The sequence below is a fragment of the Struthio camelus genome, chromosome 28 (genome assembly GCF_040807025.1).
Source record: "Struthio camelus isolate bStrCam1 chromosome 28, bStrCam1.hap1, whole genome shotgun sequence".
Classification (NCBI taxonomy): domain Eukaryota; kingdom Metazoa; phylum Chordata; class Aves; order Struthioniformes; family Struthionidae; genus Struthio; species Struthio camelus.
This window is the reverse complement of record NC_090969.1, coordinates 2,878,148-2,897,298: the sequence shown is the minus strand read 5'-3', so window position 1 is coordinate 2,897,298 and position 19,151 is coordinate 2,878,148. Positions and strand designations below refer to the sequence as shown.

General features: G+C 70.2%; 2 protein-coding genes across 4 annotated transcripts; one reads left to right on the top strand and one right to left on the bottom strand.

The window, feature by feature from the left end:
- Positions 1–2,819: 2,819 nt before the first annotated feature.
- NFE2 (nuclear factor, erythroid 2) lies at positions 2,820–7,246 on the bottom strand. Of its 2 annotated transcripts, none has more exons than XM_068921627.1 (3): positions 6,986–7,152; positions 5,063–5,206; positions 2,820–4,247 (listed from the first exon to the last, which is right to left on the bottom strand). In XM_068921627.1, the coding sequence occupies exons 1-3, from the start codon at positions 7,019–7,021 to the stop codon at positions 3,531–3,533; spliced, it is 897 nt and encodes a 298-aa protein (XP_068777728.1). In that variant the 5' UTR covers positions 7,022–7,152; the 3' UTR covers positions 2,820–3,530. The 2 variants fall into 2 exon arrangements, with proteins under 2 accessions (XP_068777728.1, XP_068777729.1); XM_068921628.1 differs by having other exon boundaries at positions 2,826–4,262; positions 6,986–7,246.
- A 2,044-nt stretch (positions 7,247–9,290) lies between these two features.
- Positions 9,291–18,695, top strand: COPZ1 (COPI coat complex subunit zeta 1). Of its 2 annotated transcripts, none has more exons than XM_068921629.1 (10): positions 9,291–9,333; positions 12,521–12,742; positions 15,508–15,576; positions 16,021–16,102; positions 16,193–16,284; positions 17,151–17,206; positions 17,456–17,533; positions 17,663–17,714; positions 17,808–17,846; positions 18,539–18,695. In XM_068921629.1, the coding sequence occupies exons 2-10, from the start codon at positions 12,725–12,727 to the stop codon at positions 18,584–18,586; spliced, it is 534 nt and encodes a 177-aa protein (XP_068777730.1). In that variant the 5' UTR covers positions 9,291–9,333; positions 12,521–12,724; the 3' UTR covers positions 18,587–18,695. The 2 variants fall into 2 exon arrangements, with proteins under 2 accessions (XP_068777730.1, XP_068777731.1); XM_068921630.1 differs by lacking the exon at positions 9,291–9,333 and adding an exon at positions 12,389–12,416.
- The last annotated feature ends 456 nt before the right edge of the window (positions 18,696–19,151 follow it).

The window sequence follows — 19,151 nt, the reverse complement described above, 5'->3', positions numbered from 1 at the left end:
TTTAGCCCTCGCGCCTCCGAGCCCCCCGCGAGCCGGGCGCGGAGCCGCGGGCCGGCGCGCGGATAAAGCCAGGGCAGTGGAGTAGCGGCCATCGCCGGAGGCAGCCCAGATTGAGTCCTTGCCCTTAGGCCAGGCAGAGGGGGTGTTGCTTGCCTTAGGTAAGATCCGGCTTTTCCTTTCGGTCCGTTTGTCCCTCCTCTAGCCCCCGCGGGGCCCCGGGGGGGGCCGGCGGGCTGGGGGATGCCGGGGCCCCCCCGCGCCGCCTCGCTAACGCCTGCCCCCCTTCGCTTTTGTAGGAGCCACCGGCCGCCCGCTCCAGGGAGAGGAGCCCGCGGGGCGCCCCGGGGCCGCCGGCGGAGGTGAGCGGGGGACGCCGCGGGGGGGGGGACGGACGGACGGACGGACGGCCCGCGCTCACGGCTCTGCCCTTCCTTGCAGCGTCGCCGGGAGGCCGGCCCCCGCCTGGGACGCGTCGCTGCCGCGGGAGCCTCGGCGCGGGGCCCTTGTAAATAAAAGAGCGGTATTTTTGTACGTCCTGTGCCGTGCGTGGCCGCGCTGGGGGGCGGCGGGGAGGGGACCCAGGGGCTGGGGACAGGGTGGGGATGGGGGGGGACGAAGCTGGGCATGGGGCTGAGGGACGTGCAAGGACCGAGGGGATGGGGCTGGGGACAGGGTGAGGATGGAGGTGATGGGGTTGGGGAGGACGAGGACAGAGCGGGGATGGGGACGGGGACAGGATGGGACAGGGAGGCAGGATGAGGATGGAAGGGACAGGGATGGGGACAGGACAAGGACAGAGGGGATGGGCCTGGGGACAGGATGGGGCAGGATGAGGCTGGAGCTGACAGGATTGGGGACAGGATGGGAATGGAGGGGATGGGGATGGGGCTGAGGGACAGGACAAGGACCAAGGGGACGGGGCCAGGATGGGGATGGAGGTGACAGGGTTGGGGACAGGATGGGGATGGAGGGGATGGGGCTGAGGGACAGGACAAGGACCGAGGGGACGGGGCCAGGATGGGGATGGAGGTGACAGGGTTGGGGACAGGATGGGAATGGAGGGGATGGGGATGGGGCTGAGGGACAGGACAAGGACCGAGGGGATGGGGCCAGGATGGGGATGGAGGTGACAGGGTTGGGGACAGGATGGGGATGGAGGGGATGGGGATGGGGCTGAGGGACAGGACAAGGACCGAGGGGACGGGGCCAGGATGGAGATGGAGGTGACAGGATTGGGGACAGGATGGGGATGGAGGGGATGGGGCTGAGGGACAGGACAAGGACCGAGGGGATGGGGCCAGGATGGGGATGGAGGTGACAGGGTTGGGGACAGGATGGGGATGGAGGGGATGGGGATGGGGCTGAGGGACAGGACAAGGACCGAGGGGACGGGGCCAGGATGGAGATGGAGGTGACAGGGTTGGGGACAGGATGGGGATGGAGGGGATGGGGCTGAGGGACAGGACAAGGACCGAGGGGACGGGGCCAGGATGGGGATGGAGATGACAGGGTTGGGGACAGGATGGGGATGGAGGGGATGGGGATGGGGCTGAGGGACAGGACAAGGACCGAGGGGACGGGGCCAGGATGGGGATGGAGATGACAGGGTTGGGGACAGGACAAGGACAGAGGGGATGGGGTGGGGGACCAGATGAGGATGGAGGGGACAGGGATGTAGGACAGGATGCGGATGGAGGGGACAGGGATGGGGATGGGGCTGAGGGACAGGACAAGGACCGAGGGGCCGGGGGACAGAGGTTATGGCGCTGGGGGATGGGACAGGACGAGGATGGAGGAGACGGGGACGGGGCAGGAAGGGAGGGGACAGGGCAGTAATGGAGGGGACAGGATGGAGGTGACGGGGCTGGGGCCAGGACCGGGCTGGGGGACAGCAGGCAGGTCACCAGGATGGGGGTGGTGAGGACGGGGCTGAGGGACGATGGGGTGGGGACAGTGATGGAGGGGGCAAGGGTGCAGGGGACAGGGGCGACGTGGTGCTGGGGGCGCGATGGAGACAGAGGGGACAGGACGGGGCTGGGGGCATTGGGATGGAGGAGATGGGGAGGGGACAGGGATGAGGACAGGGGCTGCGTCAACCTGGTGGTGTCCCCTGCGCTGGGGGAAGGGGAACGCTGCGGCAGGGGGATCGCAGAATGGGGCACAGGGGGGAGTGGGCGTCACCCAGGGGTGACGGGGATGGAGACAGGGTGATGGAAGGGACAAGGCTGCAAGGGGGACACGTCACCCAGGGTAACGCGGGGGCGCTGTGCCCTGCAGTGACGGGGACGTGGGGTGACAGAGACGACACGGACGCTGGCACCCTCTGAGCTGCTTTATTCTATTTACAGGGGTGGGAAGAGGCCGGGTGACAGGGTGGGTGTCCCCAGGGTGTCCCCTGTGGCGTTGGGCGAAGGCACAGAAAGGCCAGGGCACCCTGGGGTGCAGAGCTGGCAACGATGCTCTTGGGGGTGGGAGGGCACGGTGGGGGGCAGGGGGCACCCTGGGGTGCACCGTGGGGTGCAGGATGTATTATGGGCACCCAAGGGTACCACTGGGCACCCTGGGCTGAAGGATGCTCCCAGGGGCACCCAAGGGCACCCTGGGGTTGTAGGATGCATCAGGGCACCCACAGACACCGTTACTCGTTATGGGGTGCAGGATGCCCCACGGCCACCCCAGGACGTTGTTGAGCACCCTGGGGTGCAGGATGGCACCATGAGCAATCAAGACCACTGTGGAGCACCCTGATGTGCAGTTTGCCCCATGAGCACCCATGGGCACTGTAGGGCACCATGTGGTGCAGGATGGTGCCAGGGGCACCCAAAGGTGCTCTTTTCTCATGAGCTGCAGGATGCTCCAAGGGGACCGTTGAGCACCCTGGGGTGCAGGACGGCACCACAGGCAGCTGATGGCACTGTTGAGCACCCTGGGGTGCAGGATGTCCCATGGGCACCCAAAGGTGCTCTTGGTTCTCATGAGCTGCAGGATGCCCCAAGGGGACCGTTGAGCACCCTGGGGTGCAGGATGGCACCACAGGCACCTGATGGCACTGTTGAGCACCCTGGGGTGCAGGATGTCCCATGGGCACCCAAAGGTGCTCTTGGTTCTCATGAGCTGCAGGATGCCCCAAGGGGACTGTTGAGCACCCTGGGGTGCAGGATGGCACCACAGGCACCTGATGGCACTGTTGAGCACCCTGAGGTGCAGGACGCCCCATGGGCACCCAAGGGCACCGTTGAGCACCAAGGGGGTGCAGGATGCTCCATGGGCACCCAAGAACACCGTTGAGCACCAAGGGGGTGCAGGATGTCCCATGGGCACCCAAAGGTGCTCTTGGTTCTCATGAGCTGCAGGATGCCCCAAGGGGACTGTTGAGCACCCTGGGGTGCAGGACGGCACCACAGGCTCCTGATGGCACTGTTGAGCACCCTGGAGTGCAGGACGCCCCATGGGCACCCAAAGGCACCGTTGAGCAGCAAGGGGTGCACCTTTGGGAGAACACCATGGGCCACCCCCCGCCCCGGCCGGTCTCAGTGGCCGGGTTCGGGGCGGAGGGCGCGGGGCACGAGGCAGACGGCGCCGTCGGGCGCCAGGCGCAGGGCGAAGCGCTCGGGGGGCAGCGGGTTGCCGGCGGCGTCGCGCAGGGCGCCCAGGACGTGGCGCGAGAGGCGAGCCAGCTCGCGGCGCAGGGCGCCCAGCGCCCGCTCCGCCTGGCCCCGGTCGCGCAGCAGGCGCTCGCGCTCGCGGCCCAGGCGGCCCAGCTCGCTCTCGAGGCGGGCGATGGTCTCGAGCTTGCGGCGGCGGCAGTTCTGCGCCGCCACCTTGTTCTTGCCGCGCCGGCGGATGTCGCGCACCAGGGCCAGCTGCTGCTCCGACAGCGGGTAGCGGCCCACCAGCGCGTTGAAGTCCTCCACGGGCAGGTTGACGATCTTCTCCGTGGGGATGGGGATCTTCAGGGCCAGCGCCCGGCGGGCGTCGCGGCTGGCCGCCCCCGCCGCCGCCGCCGCCGCGCACGGCTCCGCCGGGTACGGGGCACCCATGGGTGCTGGAGGAGGTTCGGGGCAGGGCAGACCCGTTGGGAAGGGGGGCGGTGGTGGGAAGGGCGGTGGTGGGGCGGGGAAGGTGGGGGGCGCCGGGGCACCCATGGGTGGCGGTGGCGGCGGCGGGCAGGGGGCGTAGGGGCCGGCGGGCGGCAGCAGGGTGCAGAAGGGCGGCTCGTAGAGGGGCTCGCACGCCACGTCCAGGCCCTGCGGGAGGGGAAACTGAGGCACGGGGCGGTGGGAGGGTGCTGGGGGCGCCAGGAGGTGGGTGCAGCAAGGGGGTGGGTGCAGCAAGGGGGAGCCTGGGTGGGTGCAGCAAGGGGGTGGGTGCAGCAAGGGGGTGTTTGGGTGGGTGCTATGGGGTGGGTGCAGCAAGGGGGAGCCTGGGTGGGTGCAATCGGGTGGGTGCAGCAAGGGGGTGGGTGCAGCAAGGGGGAGCCTGGGTGGGTGCTATGGGGTGGGTGCAGCAAGGGGGTGGGTGCAGCAAGGGGGAGCCTGGGTGGGTGCAGCAAGGGGAGCCTGGGTGGGTGCTATGGGGTGGGTGCAGCAAGGGGGTGGGTGCAGCAAGGGGGAGCCTGGGTGGGTGCAGCAGGGGGGTGTTTGGGTGGGTGCTATGGGGTGGGTGCAGCAAGGGGGTGGGTGCAGCAAGGGGGTGTTTGGGTGGGTGCTATGGGGTGGGTGCAGCAAGGGGGTGGGTGCAGCAAGGGGGAGCCTGGGTGGGTGCAGCAAGGGGGTGGGTGCAGCAAGGGGGTGTTTGGGTGGGTGCAGCAAGGGGGTGGGTGCAGCAGGGGGGTGCCTGGGTGGGTGCAATCGGGTGGGTGCAGCGAGGGGGAGCCTGGGTGGGTGCTATGGGGTGGGTGCAGCAAGGGGGAGCCTGGGTGGGTGCAGCAAGGGGGTGGGTGCAGCAAGGGGGTCGGTGAGGTGGGTGCAGCAAGGGGGGCAGCGGGACAGCGCGGGGGGGGGTCATCGTGGGGGCGGGGCCAAGAGCGGGGGGCGGGGCCAAGAGCGGGGGCGTGGCCCACCTGCAGCTCGCTGAGGGAGAGGATCTCCTGCCACGTGAGCTCCACCTCGGCCAGCGCGGGGGCGGGGCCGAGGGGCGGGGCCAGCGCCGGGGGCGGGGCCAGCGCCGGGAGCCGCCCCATGGCCTCCCCCAGCGCCGCCAGCGCCTGCGGGCACACGGCACCTCATTGGCTGCCCAGTGTTCCCCCCCCCCCACCTCCACGCTTCTGATTGGCCGGGGCCCCTCCAGCCTCCCCTCCCCGTTTCCCCGGGCCCTAGAGCCCCCCTCCCGCTTTCCCCAGGGCGCCCAATGACCCCCCAGGACCCTGACACCCCCCTGGACCCCTCGATACCCCCAGGGCCGACACCTTCCCAGGACCCCTAACCCCAACCCCCAACTCTAGATACCCCCTGTACACCCCCAACCCCCTCCTTGTCCCCCAGCCCCCTAGCCCCCCCACAGGGATCCCTAAATACCCCCTCCAGCCCCCCCAAACCCCATAGACACCCCCCAGGGACCCCTAAATACCCCCTCCAGACCCCCCAGACCCCTTGACACCCCCCAGGGACCCCTAAATACCCCCTCCAGCCCCCCCAGACCCCTATACACCCACCCAGGGACCCCTAAATACCCCCTCCAGCCCCCCCCAGACCCCTATACACCCCCCTAGGGACCCCTAAATACCCCCTCCAGCCCCCCCAGACCCCTATACACCCCCCAGGGACCCCTAAATACCCCCTCCAGCCCCCCCAGACCCCTATACACCCCCCAGGGACCCCTAAATACCCCCTCCATCCCCCCCCAGACCCCTATACACCCGCCCAGGGACCCCTAAATACCCCCTCCAGCCCCCCCAAACCCCATAGACACCCCCCAGGGACCCCTAAATACCCCCTCCAGCCCCCCCAGACCCCTATACACCCACCCAGGGACCCCTAAATACCCCCTCCAGCCCCCCCCAGACCCCTATACACCCACCCAGGGACCCCTAAATACCCCCTCCAGCCCCCCCCAGACCCCTATACACCCCCCTAGGGACCCCTAAATACCCCCTCCATCCCCCCCCAGACCCCTATACACCCCCCAGGGACCCCTAAATACCCCCTCCAGCCCCCCCAGACCCCTATACACCCCCCAGGGACCCCTAAATACCCCCTCCATCCCCCCCCAGACCCCTATACACCCGCCCAGGGACCCCTAAATACCCCCTCCAGCCCCCCCAAACCCCATAGACACCCCCCAGGGACCCCTAAATACCCCCTCCAGCCCCCCCAGACCCCTATACACCCCCCCAGACATCCCTAAATATCCCCTCCAGACCCCTTGACACCCCCCAGGGACCCCTAAATACCCCCTCCAGCCCCCCAGACCCCTATACACCCCCCAGGGACCCCTAAATACCCCCTCCTCGTCCCCCAGCCCCCTAGATCCCCCACAGGGATCCCTAAATACCCCCTCCAGACCCCTTGACACCCCCCTAGGGACCCCTAAATACCCCCTCCAGCCCCCCCAGACCCCTATACACCCACCCAGGGGCCCCTAAATACCCCCTCCAGCCCCCCCCAGACCCCTTGACACCCCCCTAGGGACCCCTAAATACCCCCTCCAGACCCCCCAGACGCCTATACACCCACCCAGGGACCCCTAAATACCCCCTCCAGACCCCCCAGACGCCTATACACCCACCCAGGGACCCCTAAATACCCCCTCCAGCCCCCCCAGACCCCTATACACCCCCCCAGGGACCCCTAAATACCCCCTCCAGCCCCTAGACCCCTTGACACCCCCCCAGGAATCCCTAAATACCCCCCTCCAGACCCCCCCTGTCATCCCCAGACCCCCTAGATACTCCCCAGGGCCCCCCCAGTTCCACCCAGGACCCCCAGTGTCCCCCCAGACTCCTCTATAGCCCCCCAGGGCCCCCCCAGGCCCCCCCGGCGCTCACCTCGGGGGCGCCCGGCAGCCCGCCGGGGTCACACATCCCCGTCCCGCTGCGCCCGCCTCCTCCTGCCGCCCCAGATAAGGGGTTATCGCCCGCCGCACCCGCCACCCCCCCCCACCCGGACGCCTGGGTCCCTCCCCGCCACCCCCCTGCTCCGCCGCCTGCCTCAGTTTCCCCAGGCGGGGAAGGGAGGGGGGCGGCAGCGGGGCCCCCTCTGCCACCGCGGTGCCACCCGCGTGTCCCCGGGGCAAGGCCACCCCCCCCCCGCCCCCGGCTGGGCGCAGGACGCCTGGGTCCCACTTCTGCTTTTGGGGAGGGGGCCACCCGCTTGCGCCAGCCCGTTGCCCAACGCCCGCCGAGGGGTTGCACAAGACCCAACCGACGAGCGGCAGCCGCCCTGGCCGTCCCCCCCCGCCACCCCCGTGTCCCCTGGGGGTGTCAGCACGCCGCCGTGTCCCCCAGCTCGGGTGCCACCCCTGGGCCACCCCTCGCCCTGCACCAGTGCCGCACACGGGGGTCCGGCGGCGGTGAGGCACCCGGGGCACCCTGCAATAACACGGCCCCCTGGAGACCCTACAATAACACAGCACCCGGGGCACCCTGCAATAACACGGCACCCTGGAGACCCTGCAATAACACAGCACCCGGGGCACCCTGCAATAACACGGCACCCTGCAGACCCTACAATAACACAGCACCCGGGGCACCCTGCAATAACACGGCACCCTGCAGACCCTACAATAACACAGCACCCGGGGCACCCTGCAATAACACAGCCCCCTGGAGACCCTACAATAACACAGCACCCGGGGCACCCTGCAATAACACGGCACCCTGCAGACCCTACAATAACACAGCACCCGGGGCACCCTGCAATAACACGGCACCCTGCAGACCCTACAATAACACAGCACCCGGGGCACCCTGCAATAACACGGCCCCCAGGAGACCCTACACAAACACGGCGCCCTGCGCTGGCGCAGCCACTGCAGCCGGCCGGGCCGGGGCCGCCGGGGCCCTTTCCGCCCCCGTTTCCCGTCGTTACCCGCCGGCCGGGGCAGCTGGAACCGCAGGGCCCCGGCGCCGTTATCGCCCCGCGCCGGCGCTGGCGCCGCGCCCCGCGTGTGCCCCGGCCCCGCTGCGGGCAAACCGCCCCGGCGCTCGCACACGCGTGTGCCGAGAGCTGGGCACGGAAACCTGCGTAGCCAACGCCGGGCACACGCACTGGTCCGCAGGTGCACGCGTGCACCGAGCCCTGGGCACACGCGTGCACCAGACCCAGGGCACACGCATGCACCAGACCCAGGGCACACGCGTGCACCAGACCCAGGGCACACGCATGTACCAACCCCTGAGCACACGCTTGCACCAGACCCAGGGCACACGCATGTACCAACCCCTGAGCACACGCTTGCACCAGACCCAGGGCACACGCATGTACCAACCCCTGAGCACACGCTTGCACCAGACCCAGGGCACACGCATGTACCAACCCCTGAGCACACGCTTGCACCAGACCCAGGGCACACGCATGTACCAACCCCTGAGCACACGCGTGCACCAGACCCAGGGCACACGCATGTACCAACCCCTGAGCACACGCGTGCACCAGACCCAGGGCACACGCGTGCACCGATCCCTGGGCACACGCATGCACCAGACCCAGGGCGCACGCGTGCACCGAGCCCTGGGCACACGCTTGCACCAGACCCAGGGCACACGCATGTACCAACCCCTGAGCACACGCGTGCACCAGACCCAGGGCACACGCGTGCACCGAGCCCTGGGCACACACGTGCACCAGACCCGGGGCACACACGCGTGCACCGACCCTTTTGCACATGCGTGCACTGATCCCTGGGCACACACATGCACCGGCCCCTGAGCACACGCGTGCACCAACCCCTGGGCACACACATGCACCAGACCCAAGGCACACGCGTGCACCGAGCCCTGAGCACACGCGTGCACCGATCCCTGGGCACACGCGTGCACCGATCCCCGAGCCCGCGCCTGCCCTGACCCCGGCCCACGTCCCCCAGCCGTGTGGCCCCGTGTCGCCCCACGGGAGCACACGCGTGTCCTGCCGCGCGGGCTCCTACCTGCCGCGGGTCACCGCCGGCGTCCGGGGGCTGGTGCTCAGGGCACGGCCATCGCGGGCGCCTCTGGGGACACGGCGGGGACACGGCGCAGCGCCAGCCCCCGGGGCGGCCCCGGCCCCCGCCCGCCCCCGGCACCCGCCGCAGGGACACGGGCACGGCGGGGGGGGACGGGACATGGGGACAGGGGAATGGGGGGTGCAGGGACAGGGGACGTGGGGGACACGGGGACAAGGAGACACGGGGACAGGGGTGAGGATGGGGACTTGGGGACATGGGGGCAAAGAAAGAGTGGGGGACAGGGGGACAGGGACAGAGGGGGGACCTGGGGCAACAGGACATGGGGACAGGGATGGGGACATGGGGACAGGGATGGGGAGGGGACAGGGATGGGGATTTGGGGACAGGGACAAGGATGGGGACAGGAGATGGGGGACAGGGGGCAGGGACGGGGTGGGGACACGGGGATGGGGGAGTGGGGGACATGAGGACAAAGGGACATGGGGATGGGGACATGGGACAGGGACAAGGGGACATGGGGACAGGGGAATGGGGGGCACAGGGATGGGGACAAGGGGACAGGGAGGGGGACTTGGGGACATGAGGACAGGGACAAGGATGGGGACAGGAGACGGGGGACGGGGACAGGGTTGGGGACACAGGGGACACAGCTCCCCCCCCCCCAGCAGGGCCCGGCGTTATCAGTAGGGCCCAGGGCATCCGCCCCCCCCCCCCCCCCCCGCAGGGGGCCCAGGCGTCCGGCCCCCCCCCCCCCATGGCGTGTCCCTGCGCGTGCGTGGCCGCCCCGTGTCCCCCTCCGTGTCCCTGCGTGTCCACGTCCCCCCGGCCCTGCACGTCGGGTTGGCCCCGTGTCCGTGTCACCGCGTCCCCCCCCCCGGTCCCCCCGTCCGCGTTGTGCCCACCACCGTCCCCCGTGTCCCTGTTGACCCCGTGTCCATGTCCCTGTCACCACGTCCCCCTGTCCCCTGTGTCCGTGTTGTCCCCGTGTCCATGTCCCCCTCCCCATCTCTCTGTGTCCCCCATGCCCATGTTGACCCTGTGTCCCTGTCCCCATGTCCCCTGTGTCCCTCTCCCTGTCTCCAACGTGTCTCCATGTCCCCATGTCCATGTTGACCCCTCACCCGTGTCCCTGTCCCCGTGTCCCCCATGTCCATGTTGACCCCTCACCCGTGTCCCTGTCCCCGTGTCCCCCATGTCCATGTTGACCCCTCACCCGTGTCCCTGTCCCCATGTCCCCCATGTCCATGTTGATCCCTCACCCGTCTCCCTGTCCCTATGTCCCTGTGTGCTCATGTCCATGTTGACCCTACGTCCCCCAAGTCCCCGTGGCCGTGTTGACTCCATGTCCCCACGTCCCCATGTCCATGTTGACCGCTCGCCCGTGTCCCTGTGTCCCCATGTCCCCCATGTCGTGTCCGTGTCCCCGTGTCCCCCCGTCCCCCCTGTCCCCGTGTTCCCCCGTCCCCCATGTCCCCGTGTCCCTGCAGTGTCCTGCGGCCCTGTCGAGCCCGTGGCCCTGTCCCTGTGTCCCCCCCGTGTCCCCCGATGGCCGTGCTGATCCTGTCCCTGTGTCCCCATGTCCCTGTGTCCCCCTGTCCCCCGTACCCCGTGTCCCCATGTCCCCCTGTCCCCCGTGTCCCCCCGTGGCCGTGTCCCCGCAGCATCCTGCGGCCCTGTCCCCGTGTCCCCCCCGTGTCCCCCCATGGCCGTGCTGATCCTATCCCTGTGTCCCTGTCCCCCATGTCCCCCGTCTCTGTGTCCCCCTGTCCCCCGTGTCCCCCTGTCCCCGTCCCCCATGTCCCCGTCCCCCATCTCCCCGTCCCCCTGTCCCCGTGTCCCCCCCGTGTCCCCCCATGGCCGTGCTGATCCTGTCCCTGTGTCACCGTCCCCCATGTCCCCCGACCCTGTGTCCCCCTTTCCCCCGTGTCCCCATGTCCCCCTGTCCCTGTGTCCCCCCGTCCCCCATGTCCCCGTGTCCCTGCAGCATCCTGCGGCCCTGTCGAGCCCGTGGCCCTGTCCCCGTGTCCCCCCCGTGTCCCCCCATGGCCGTGCTGATCCTGTCCCTGTGTCCCTGTCCCCCATGTCCCCCGTCCCTGTGTCCCCCTGTCCACCGTGTCCCCATGTCCCCCTGTCCTCCATGTCCCCCGTGTCCCCATGTCCCCCTGTCCCCGTGTCCCCCCCGTGTCCCCCCATGGCTGTGCTGATCCTGTCCCTGTGTCCCTGTCCCCCATGTCCCCCGTCCCTGTGTCCCCCTGTCCACCGTGTCCCCATGTCCCCCTGTCCTCCATGTCCCCCGTGTCCCCATGTCCCCCTGTCCCCGTGTCCCCCCCGTGACCCCCATGGCCGTGCTGATCCTGTCCCTGTGTCCCCGTCCCCATGTCCCCCGTCCCCATGTCCCCCTGTCCCCCGTGTCCCCCTGTCCCCCGTGTCCCCATGTCCCCCGTCCCCCTGTCCCCCGTGTCCCCGTGTCCCCGTCCCCCATGTCCCCCTGTCCCCGTCCCCCATGTCCCCGTGTCCCCCGTCCCCCTGTCCCCCGTGTCCCCCTGTCCCCCGTCCCCCTGTCCCCCTGTCCCCCGTGTCCCCCTGTCCCCCGTGTCCCCATGTCCCCCGTCCCCCTGTCCCCCCTGTCCCCCGTGTCCCCGTGTCCCCGTCCCCCATGTCCCCGTCCCCCATGTCCCCGTGTCCCCCGTCCCCCTGTCCCCCGTGTCCCCCTGTCCCCCGTGTCCCCCTGTCCCCCGTCCCCCTGTCCCCCTGTCCCCCGTGTCCCCCTGTCCCCCGTGTCCCCATGTCCCCCGTCCCCCTGTCCCCCCTGTCCCCCGTGTCCCCGTGTCCCCGTCCCCCGTGTCCCCCTGTCCCCGTCCCCCATGTCCCCCTGTCCCCCGTGTCCCCCTGTCCCCCGTGTCCCCGTGTCCCCGTCCCCCATGTCCCCCTGTCCCCCGTGTCCCCCTGTCCCCCGTGTCCCCGTGTCCCCGTCCCCCATGTCCCCCTGTCCCCCGTGTCCCCCTGTCCCCCGTGTCCCCGTGTCCCCGTCCCCCATGTCCCCCTGTCCCCCGTGTCCCCGTGTCCCCGTCCCCCATGTCCCCGTCCCCCATGTCCCCGTGTCCCCCCCGTGTCCCCCCATGGCCGTGCTGCTCCTGTCCCTGTGCCCCCACGGTCCCCCCTCCCCCCACCTGACCCCAGAGAGGCCAAAGGTCAAAGGTAACGGCCTCGCGCCCACTGGGGGTCATGACCCCGTTGGGGGCGTGGCCAAGCAACATGCGGGAAATGCTTCCGGTCATGTGATTAGCAGCCCCGCCAATCGCCTAACGCGACTGGTAAGGCTGGTTGCGTCAGCGCTTCTTCGGTTGCCATGGGAACTGCGCCTCCCTCCGCTTTCCAGGGACGGTGACTGACAGCCCTCATGTCCAATCACCGATAGATTTCGGCGGCTCGAGAAAGGAGGAACTTCGCCCGGCCCGCCCCCCAAGCGAACCTTGCGCTGATTGGCCAGACTTCAGAGAGGCTCGCCCAATGAGACGCGGGATCGCCGCGCGGGTCCCAGAGCAGGGCGGTGATTGGCAGCCGGGCAGCCAATGACACGCGGCCGCTCTTCCGGCTCCACGTCGGCATCGGCGAGCGCAAAATGGAGGCGCTGATCCTGGTAGGAGCGGGCCGGGCCGGGCCGGGGGCGGGGGGTGCCGGGCCCTACCAAGGGGTTAATGGGGGGGGGGTCCGGGCCGTACCATGATGGTCAGTGGTGGTGGGGGGGACAGGCCCGTACCAGGGGGCCAATGGAGGGGGCTGGGCCAGACAATGGGAGACAATTGGGGGGGGCTGGGTGGTACCATGGGGTTAATGGGGGTCTGGGCCGAACCATGGGCTAATGGGGGGAGCTAGGCCGCACCATGGGGTTAAGGGGGGGGGTTAGGCTGTACCATGGGGTTAAAGGGGGGGGCTGGGTGGTACCATGGGGTTAAGGGGGGTTTGGGCCGAACCATGGGCTAATGGGGGAGGCTAGGCCGTACCATGGGGTTAATGGGGGGGGGCTAGGCCCTACCATGGGGTTAATGGGGGAGGCTAGGCCATACCATGGGGTTAATGGGGGGGGCTAGGCCCTACCATGGGGTTAATGGGGGAGGCTAGGCCATACCATGGGGTTAATGGGGGGAGGCTAGGCCCTACCATGGGGTTAATAGGGGAGGCTAGGCCATACCATGGGGTTAATGGGGGGGGCTAGGCCCTACCATGGGGTTAATGGGGGAGGCTAGGCCATACCATGGGGTTAATGGGGGGGGCTAGGCCCTACCATGGGGTTAATAGGGGAGGCTAGGCCCTACCATGGGGTTAATGGGGGGGGCTAGGCCATACCATGGGGTTAATGGGGGGGGGCTAGGCCCTACCATGGGGTTAATGGGGGAGGCTAGGCCCTACCATGGGGTTAATAGGGGAGGCTAGGCCCTACCATGGGGTTAATGGGGGGGGGGCTAGGCCGTACCATGGGGTTAATGGGGGGGGCTAGGCCGTACCAAGGGATAATGGGGGTCTGGGCCAGCTATGGGGGCCAATGTGGGGGGCTGGGTGGGACCATGGGGTTAAGGGGGGGTCTGGGCTGTACCAAGGGGTCAATGGGGGGGGTTGGGCTGTGTCAGTGGGGTCAATGGGGGGGCACTGGGCTGTGCCATGGGGGTTCATGGGCAGGGCCAGCTGTGACAACAGGGTGACGATGTCGGGTGGCGGGGGGGGACGGTCCCCGTCAGCAGCGCCTGCAGGCTCCGCCATGCCCCCGGAGCCCGGTGGGACCCGGTGCTGGGTGTCCGGGGTGGTGGCAGAGCGGGGCGCCCGGGGTGCTGGGTGCCACGTGGGCTGGCGGCAGCGGTGCTGGGTGCCCCGGGCTCCCGGGGTGCCTGTACTGTGGGGTGCTGGGTGCCCAGGGTGCTGCAGTGCCAGGTGCTGGGGTGCTGGGGTGCTGGCAGCAACAGTGCTGAGGTGCCAGGGGCCCAGGGTGCTGGGTGCCTGGTATCCTAGTGCCAAGGTGCCCAGGGTGCTGGCAGCACTGGTGGTGGGTGCCAGGTCCCAGGGTGCCAGGTCCCAGGGTGCCCGGAATCCCAGCACCAGGGTGCCCAGGGTGCTGGGTGCCCAGGGTGTCTGTAGTGCAGAGTGCCAGGTCCCAGAGAGCCAGGTCCCAAGGTACCAGGGTGTCCAGGGTGCTGGGTCCCAGGGTGCCAGGGTGCCCAGGGTACTGGCAGCCAGGGGTGCCTGTAGTACAGGGTGCTGGGTCCCATGGTGCCCAGGATCCCAGCGCCAGAGTGCCCAGGGTGTTGGGTGCCCAGGGTGTCTGTAGTGCAGGGTGCCAGGTCCCAAGGTACCAGGATGCCCAGGGTGCTGGGTGCCCAGGGTGTCTGTAGTGCATGGTGCCAGGTCCCAGGGTGCCAGGTCCCAGGGTGCCCGGAGTCTCAGTGCAAGGGTGCTGGGTGCCCAGGGTGTCTGTAGTGCTGGGTACCCAGGGTGTCTGTAGTGCAGTGTGCCAGGTCCCAAGGTACCAGGGTGCCCAGCGTGCTGGGTCCTAAGGTGCCAGGGTGCCCAGGGTGCTGGCAGCCAGGGGTGCCTGTAGTGCAGGGTACCTGGTCCCATGGTGCCAGGTCCCAGGGTGCCCGGGATCCCAGTGCCAGAGTGCCCAGGGTGTTGGGTGCCCAGGGTGTCTGTAGTGCAGGGTGCCAGGTCCCAAGGTACCAGGGTGCCCAGGGTGCTGGGTGCCCAGGGTGCCTGTAGTGCAGGGTGCTGGGTCCCAGGGTACCAGGTCCCAGGGTACCTGGGATCCTAGCACCATGGTGCCCAGAGTATTGGGTGCCCAGGGTGCCGGTGCCCGGGGTGTCTGTAGCGCAGGGTGCCAGGTCCCATGGTGCCAGGTCCCAGGGTGCCCGGGATCCCAGCGCCAGGGTGCCCAGAGTATTGGGTGCCCAGGGTGCCGGTGCCCAGGGTGCTGGGTGCCCAGGGTGCCGGTAGTGCAGTGTACCTGGTCCCACGGTGCCAGGTCCCAGGGTGCCCGGGATCCCAGCGCCAGGGTGCCCGGCACGCTGGGTGCCCGGGGGGGTGCTGCCGTGCCAGGTCCCGGCTTCCCCTGGGCGCCAGGGTGCCGGCAGCCCGGCGGTGGCCACGGTACCGGGGTGCCAGGGGGCGCAGCAGGCCGGGGGGGCGGGCGGGGGGCCGGGGTGCGCGGGGGCGGCTGGCAGCGCCCGGGACGAGGTTCTGTCCTACACTCCGGCTGTGGCTACGGGCAGTCAGTGCATCACAGAACTTGGTCTCGAGAGCTCGGGAGCAGCCGGATCGGCGGGGACGGGCCCGGGGACGCCGGGGACGGGGTGGGGGGTAGGGGGGGGGACACCCGCGCGCGGCCGGGCGCCGCTGACGGTGGCCGTGTGCCCGCAGGAGCCGTCCCTCTACACCGTCAAAGCCGTCGTCATCCTGGACAACGACGGCGAGCGGCTCTTCGCCAAGGTGAGGGGCCTGGGGGGGGACGCGGGGACGCGGTCGGTGGCGCAGGCAGGGCCATGGGGACGTGGGCACGGGGGACACGGGGACAGGGCCAGTGGCACAGGGCAGGGACACGGTGGGCACGCTTGGTGGCATAGGACAGGGGCGCAGGGGCACGTGGGGGCGCAGGGCCAGGATATGGGGACATGGTGGCACAGGGGGCTTAGGGACACGCTTGGCACAGGGCAGGGACAGAGGGGCACATTTCAGGACAGGGTTGGTGGCACACGGCAGGGACGGGGAGCATGGGGACACCATCGAGGACATGGCGGGGGCACCTTCAGTGGCACAGGGTAGGGACAGAGGCCACGGGGACACCGCCGGTGGCCCAGGGCAGGGCGCCAGGCACCGCTCGGTGGCCGGGGTGGCAGCGGGGGGACCCGCGGCGCCCCTGACGCCTCCCCGCAGTACTACGACGACACGTACCCCAGCCCCAAGGAGCAGAAAGCCTTCGAGAAGAACATCTTCAACAAGACCCACCGCACCGACAGTAAGTGCCGGGGCGCCGGGCCGGGCCACCCGCGGGTGCCGGGGCGCCGGGCCACCCGCGGGTGCTGACGGCGGCGGGCTGTGCCGGCAGGCGAGATCGCCCTGCTGGAGGGGCTCACCGTGGTCTACAAGAGCAGCATCGACCTCTACTTCTACGTCATCGGCAGCTCCCACGAGAACGAGGTGGGCCCAGGGACGGGGACGGCGGGGGGGTGGCCGGGCGGGGGACGCGGACGGGGGACATGGGGACGCGGAGGGGTGGCGGGGTGGGGAGTATGGATGGGGACGCGGAGGGGGGACGTGAGGGTGGACGCTGGGGGTGGCAGGGTGGGGGACATGGGGTGGCAGGGCAGGGGACAGAGGCAGGGGACATGGGGGACATGGAGGGGTGGCAGGATGGGGAGTGTGGATGGGGACAGGGAGGGGGATATGGGGACACTGGGGGTGGCAGGGCGGGGGACACAGAGGGGACACGGGTGGCAGGGTGGGGAGTATGGATGGGGACAGGGAGGGGGATATGGGGACACTGGGGGTGGCAGGGTGGGGGACACAGGGGACACAGAGGGGTGGCAGGGTGGGGAGTGTGGATGGGGACAGGGAGGGGGATATGGGGACACTGGGGGTGGCAGGGTGGGGGACACAGAGGGGACACGGGTGGCAGGGTGGGGAGTGTGGATGGGGACAGGGAGGAGGGACATGGGGACACTGGGGGTGGCAGGGTGGGGGACACGGGGGGCAGGGCAGGGGACAGGGAGGGGGGACACGGGGTGGCAGGGCAGGGGACATGGAGGAGCAGCAGGCTGGGGGACAGGGACGGGGGACACAGAGGGGTGGCGGGGGGGGGACACGGGGGGAGCCATGAGGAGATGCCAGTACAGGGGGACGCAGAGAGGCAGCAGGCTGCCGGGGGGGGGACATCGATGGGGACACAGAAGGGGGCCAGGACAGGGGGCCACCTCAGGGTGCCCGCGGGGGCGGGGGGGGACACGGCGGGGCCACCTCGGGGCGCCCGGCCGCGCTGGCACCCCCTGACGCCGCTGCCCGTCCAGCTGATGCTCACGGCCGTCCTCAACTGCCTCTTCGACTCGCTCAGCCAGATGCTGCGGTATGGGGGGGACGGGGGCACCCATGGGTCCTGGGGGGGGGCACCCATGGGTGCTGGGGAGGGGTGACTGGGACCCTGGGGAGGGGGGCACACGCAAACCCCCGTGGTGGCACCCCGACCCGAGGCGGCGATGACATAAGGAGCAGCCGGGGGACACAATGGGGCTGGTGGGTGGCCGGGGAGGGGGCACCCATGGGTGGGGGGGCACCCGTGGGGCCCAGCTGAGCAGCCGGTTCCCCCCCCCCGTAGGAAAAACGTGGAGAAGCGAGCGCTGCTGGAGAACATGGAGGGGCTCTTCCTGGCCGTGGACGAGATCGTGGACGGCGGGTGAGTGCCCACACGGTGCCCCGGCCCCCCCCCCCCGCCAGTGGCACCCATGGGTGCTGGGCTTGGTGGCAGGGGGGGGCACCCAGGGCTGATGGGCGCCTTCCCCTTCCTGTGCCCCCCACCCCGCAGCGTCGTGCTGGAGAGCGACCCGCAGCAAGTGGTGCATCGCGTGGCCGTGCGGGTACGTGGGCCTGGGCGGGGGGGGGGGGCCTGGGGTTTGGGGGGGGGTGATTTTTGGGGGCGCCGTGCCCACCCGTCGCGCCGTGTCTTGCAGGGCGAGGACGTGCCGCTCACGGAGCAGACGGTCTCCCAGGTAGGATCCTGCTGCCCCTCGGCACCCCGAGCCCAGCCCTGCACCCCTGGGTGCCCCACGGGTGCCCCTGAGCCCCCCCCTCTGGGCCCCTGGGTGTCCCAGGGGTGCCCCTGAGCCCCTCAGTGCCCCCCCCTTGCGCCTCTGGCTGCCTCACGGGTGCCCCTGAGCCCAGCCCTGCACCCCTGGGTGCCCCTGAGCCCCCCCCCGGGCCCCTGGGTGTTCCAGGGGTGCCGCTGAGCTCCTCAGTGCCCCCCCTTGTGCCTCTGGGTGCCTCATGGGTGCCCCGAGCCCCCTAGTGCTCTCCCCTTGTGCCCCTGGGTGCCCCATGGGTGCCCCTGAGCCCCGTTCGGCCCCCCCCCCACCTTGTGTCCCCTGGGTGCCCTCCGGCTGCCCCAATGCCATCCTGTGCCCATGGGTGCCCCCAAATGTCATCAGGGTGCTTCTGAGTTCCCCCCCCACCCAGTACCTCCATGTGCTCCCCCCACCCAACCTTGCCCCCCCCCGAATACCCCTGTGCCCACCCATGGGTGCCCGTGAGCGCCCCCCCCGCCCCATACCCTCAGGGCAGCTCCCCATGTTCCCCTCCCCCCGCCAAGTGCTCACTGGGTGCCACCTGCGTGTCCCCGAATCCGCGAATTACCCTGCACCCATGGGTGCCCTCCCCATGCTGACGCCACCCTCCACTCCCGCAGGTGCTACAGTCAGCGAAGGAGCAGATCAAGTGGTCGCTGCTGCGCTAGCCTGCACCCCAGGGTGCCTGGGACCCCCAGCACCCACGGGACCCCCCCCCCACCCCACCCCAGCACCGGGCCCGGTGCCCGGCGCCAACATGCCGCCGCTTTTCTTGTACCCGTCTGCGCCTCGTCTGTCGCCTTGCGCCTCCCCCCCACCCCCCGCCGCAGGTCGGTGTTGGGGAGGGGGGGGCCCAGGCGTCCGGGGGGCTGCACCCCCCCCCCCACCCCGGGGGCGCCTCACCTGCTCGGGGGGGGGGGGGGGTGTGGACACGCGTGTGCACGGGGCCATGGCTGCGCGTGCAGGGACACGTGTGCAGGGACACGTACACGGCTGCGTGGCCACAGACGCGTGTGCGGGGACACGCGTGCGCCGGAACATGTGCCCGCAGGCCCAGGACCCCCCCGGCGCGCCGCCGGGAACACGCGTGTGCGAGGACACGTGTCCGTGACCCCAGCACCCAGTGGTGCGCCTGGAGACATGTTTTTGGCCGGGGGGGGGGGGGGAGCTGCCCGGGACACACGCGTGTGCGGGGCCACGCACTGGCAGGACCCCCCCCCCCCCCCCCCCCAA

Bases quoted from the DNA above. Each gene is read 5' to 3' on its own strand.
- NFE2 (XM_068921628.1), bottom strand. From the start codon at position 7,021: ATGTGTGACCCCGGCGGGCTGCCGGGCGCCCCCGAG. The intron at 5,207-6,985 runs GTGAGCGCCGGG...GTGTGCCCGCAG, and splicing joins GGCTGCCGGGCGCCCCCGAG to GCGCTGGCGGCGCTGGGGGA. The intron at 4,263-5,062 runs GTGGGCCACGCC...CCCGTGCCTCAG, and splicing joins TCTCCCTCAGCGAGCTGCAG to TTTCCCCTCCCGCAGGGCCT.
- COPZ1 (XM_068921629.1), top strand. The intron at 15,577-16,020 runs GTGAGGGGCCTG...GCCTCCCCGCAG, and splicing joins GCGAGCGGCTCTTCGCCAAG to TACTACGACGACACGTACCC. The intron at 17,847-18,538 runs GTAGGATCCTGC...CCACTCCCGCAG, and splicing joins CGGAGCAGACGGTCTCCCAG to GTGCTACAGTCAGCGAAGGA.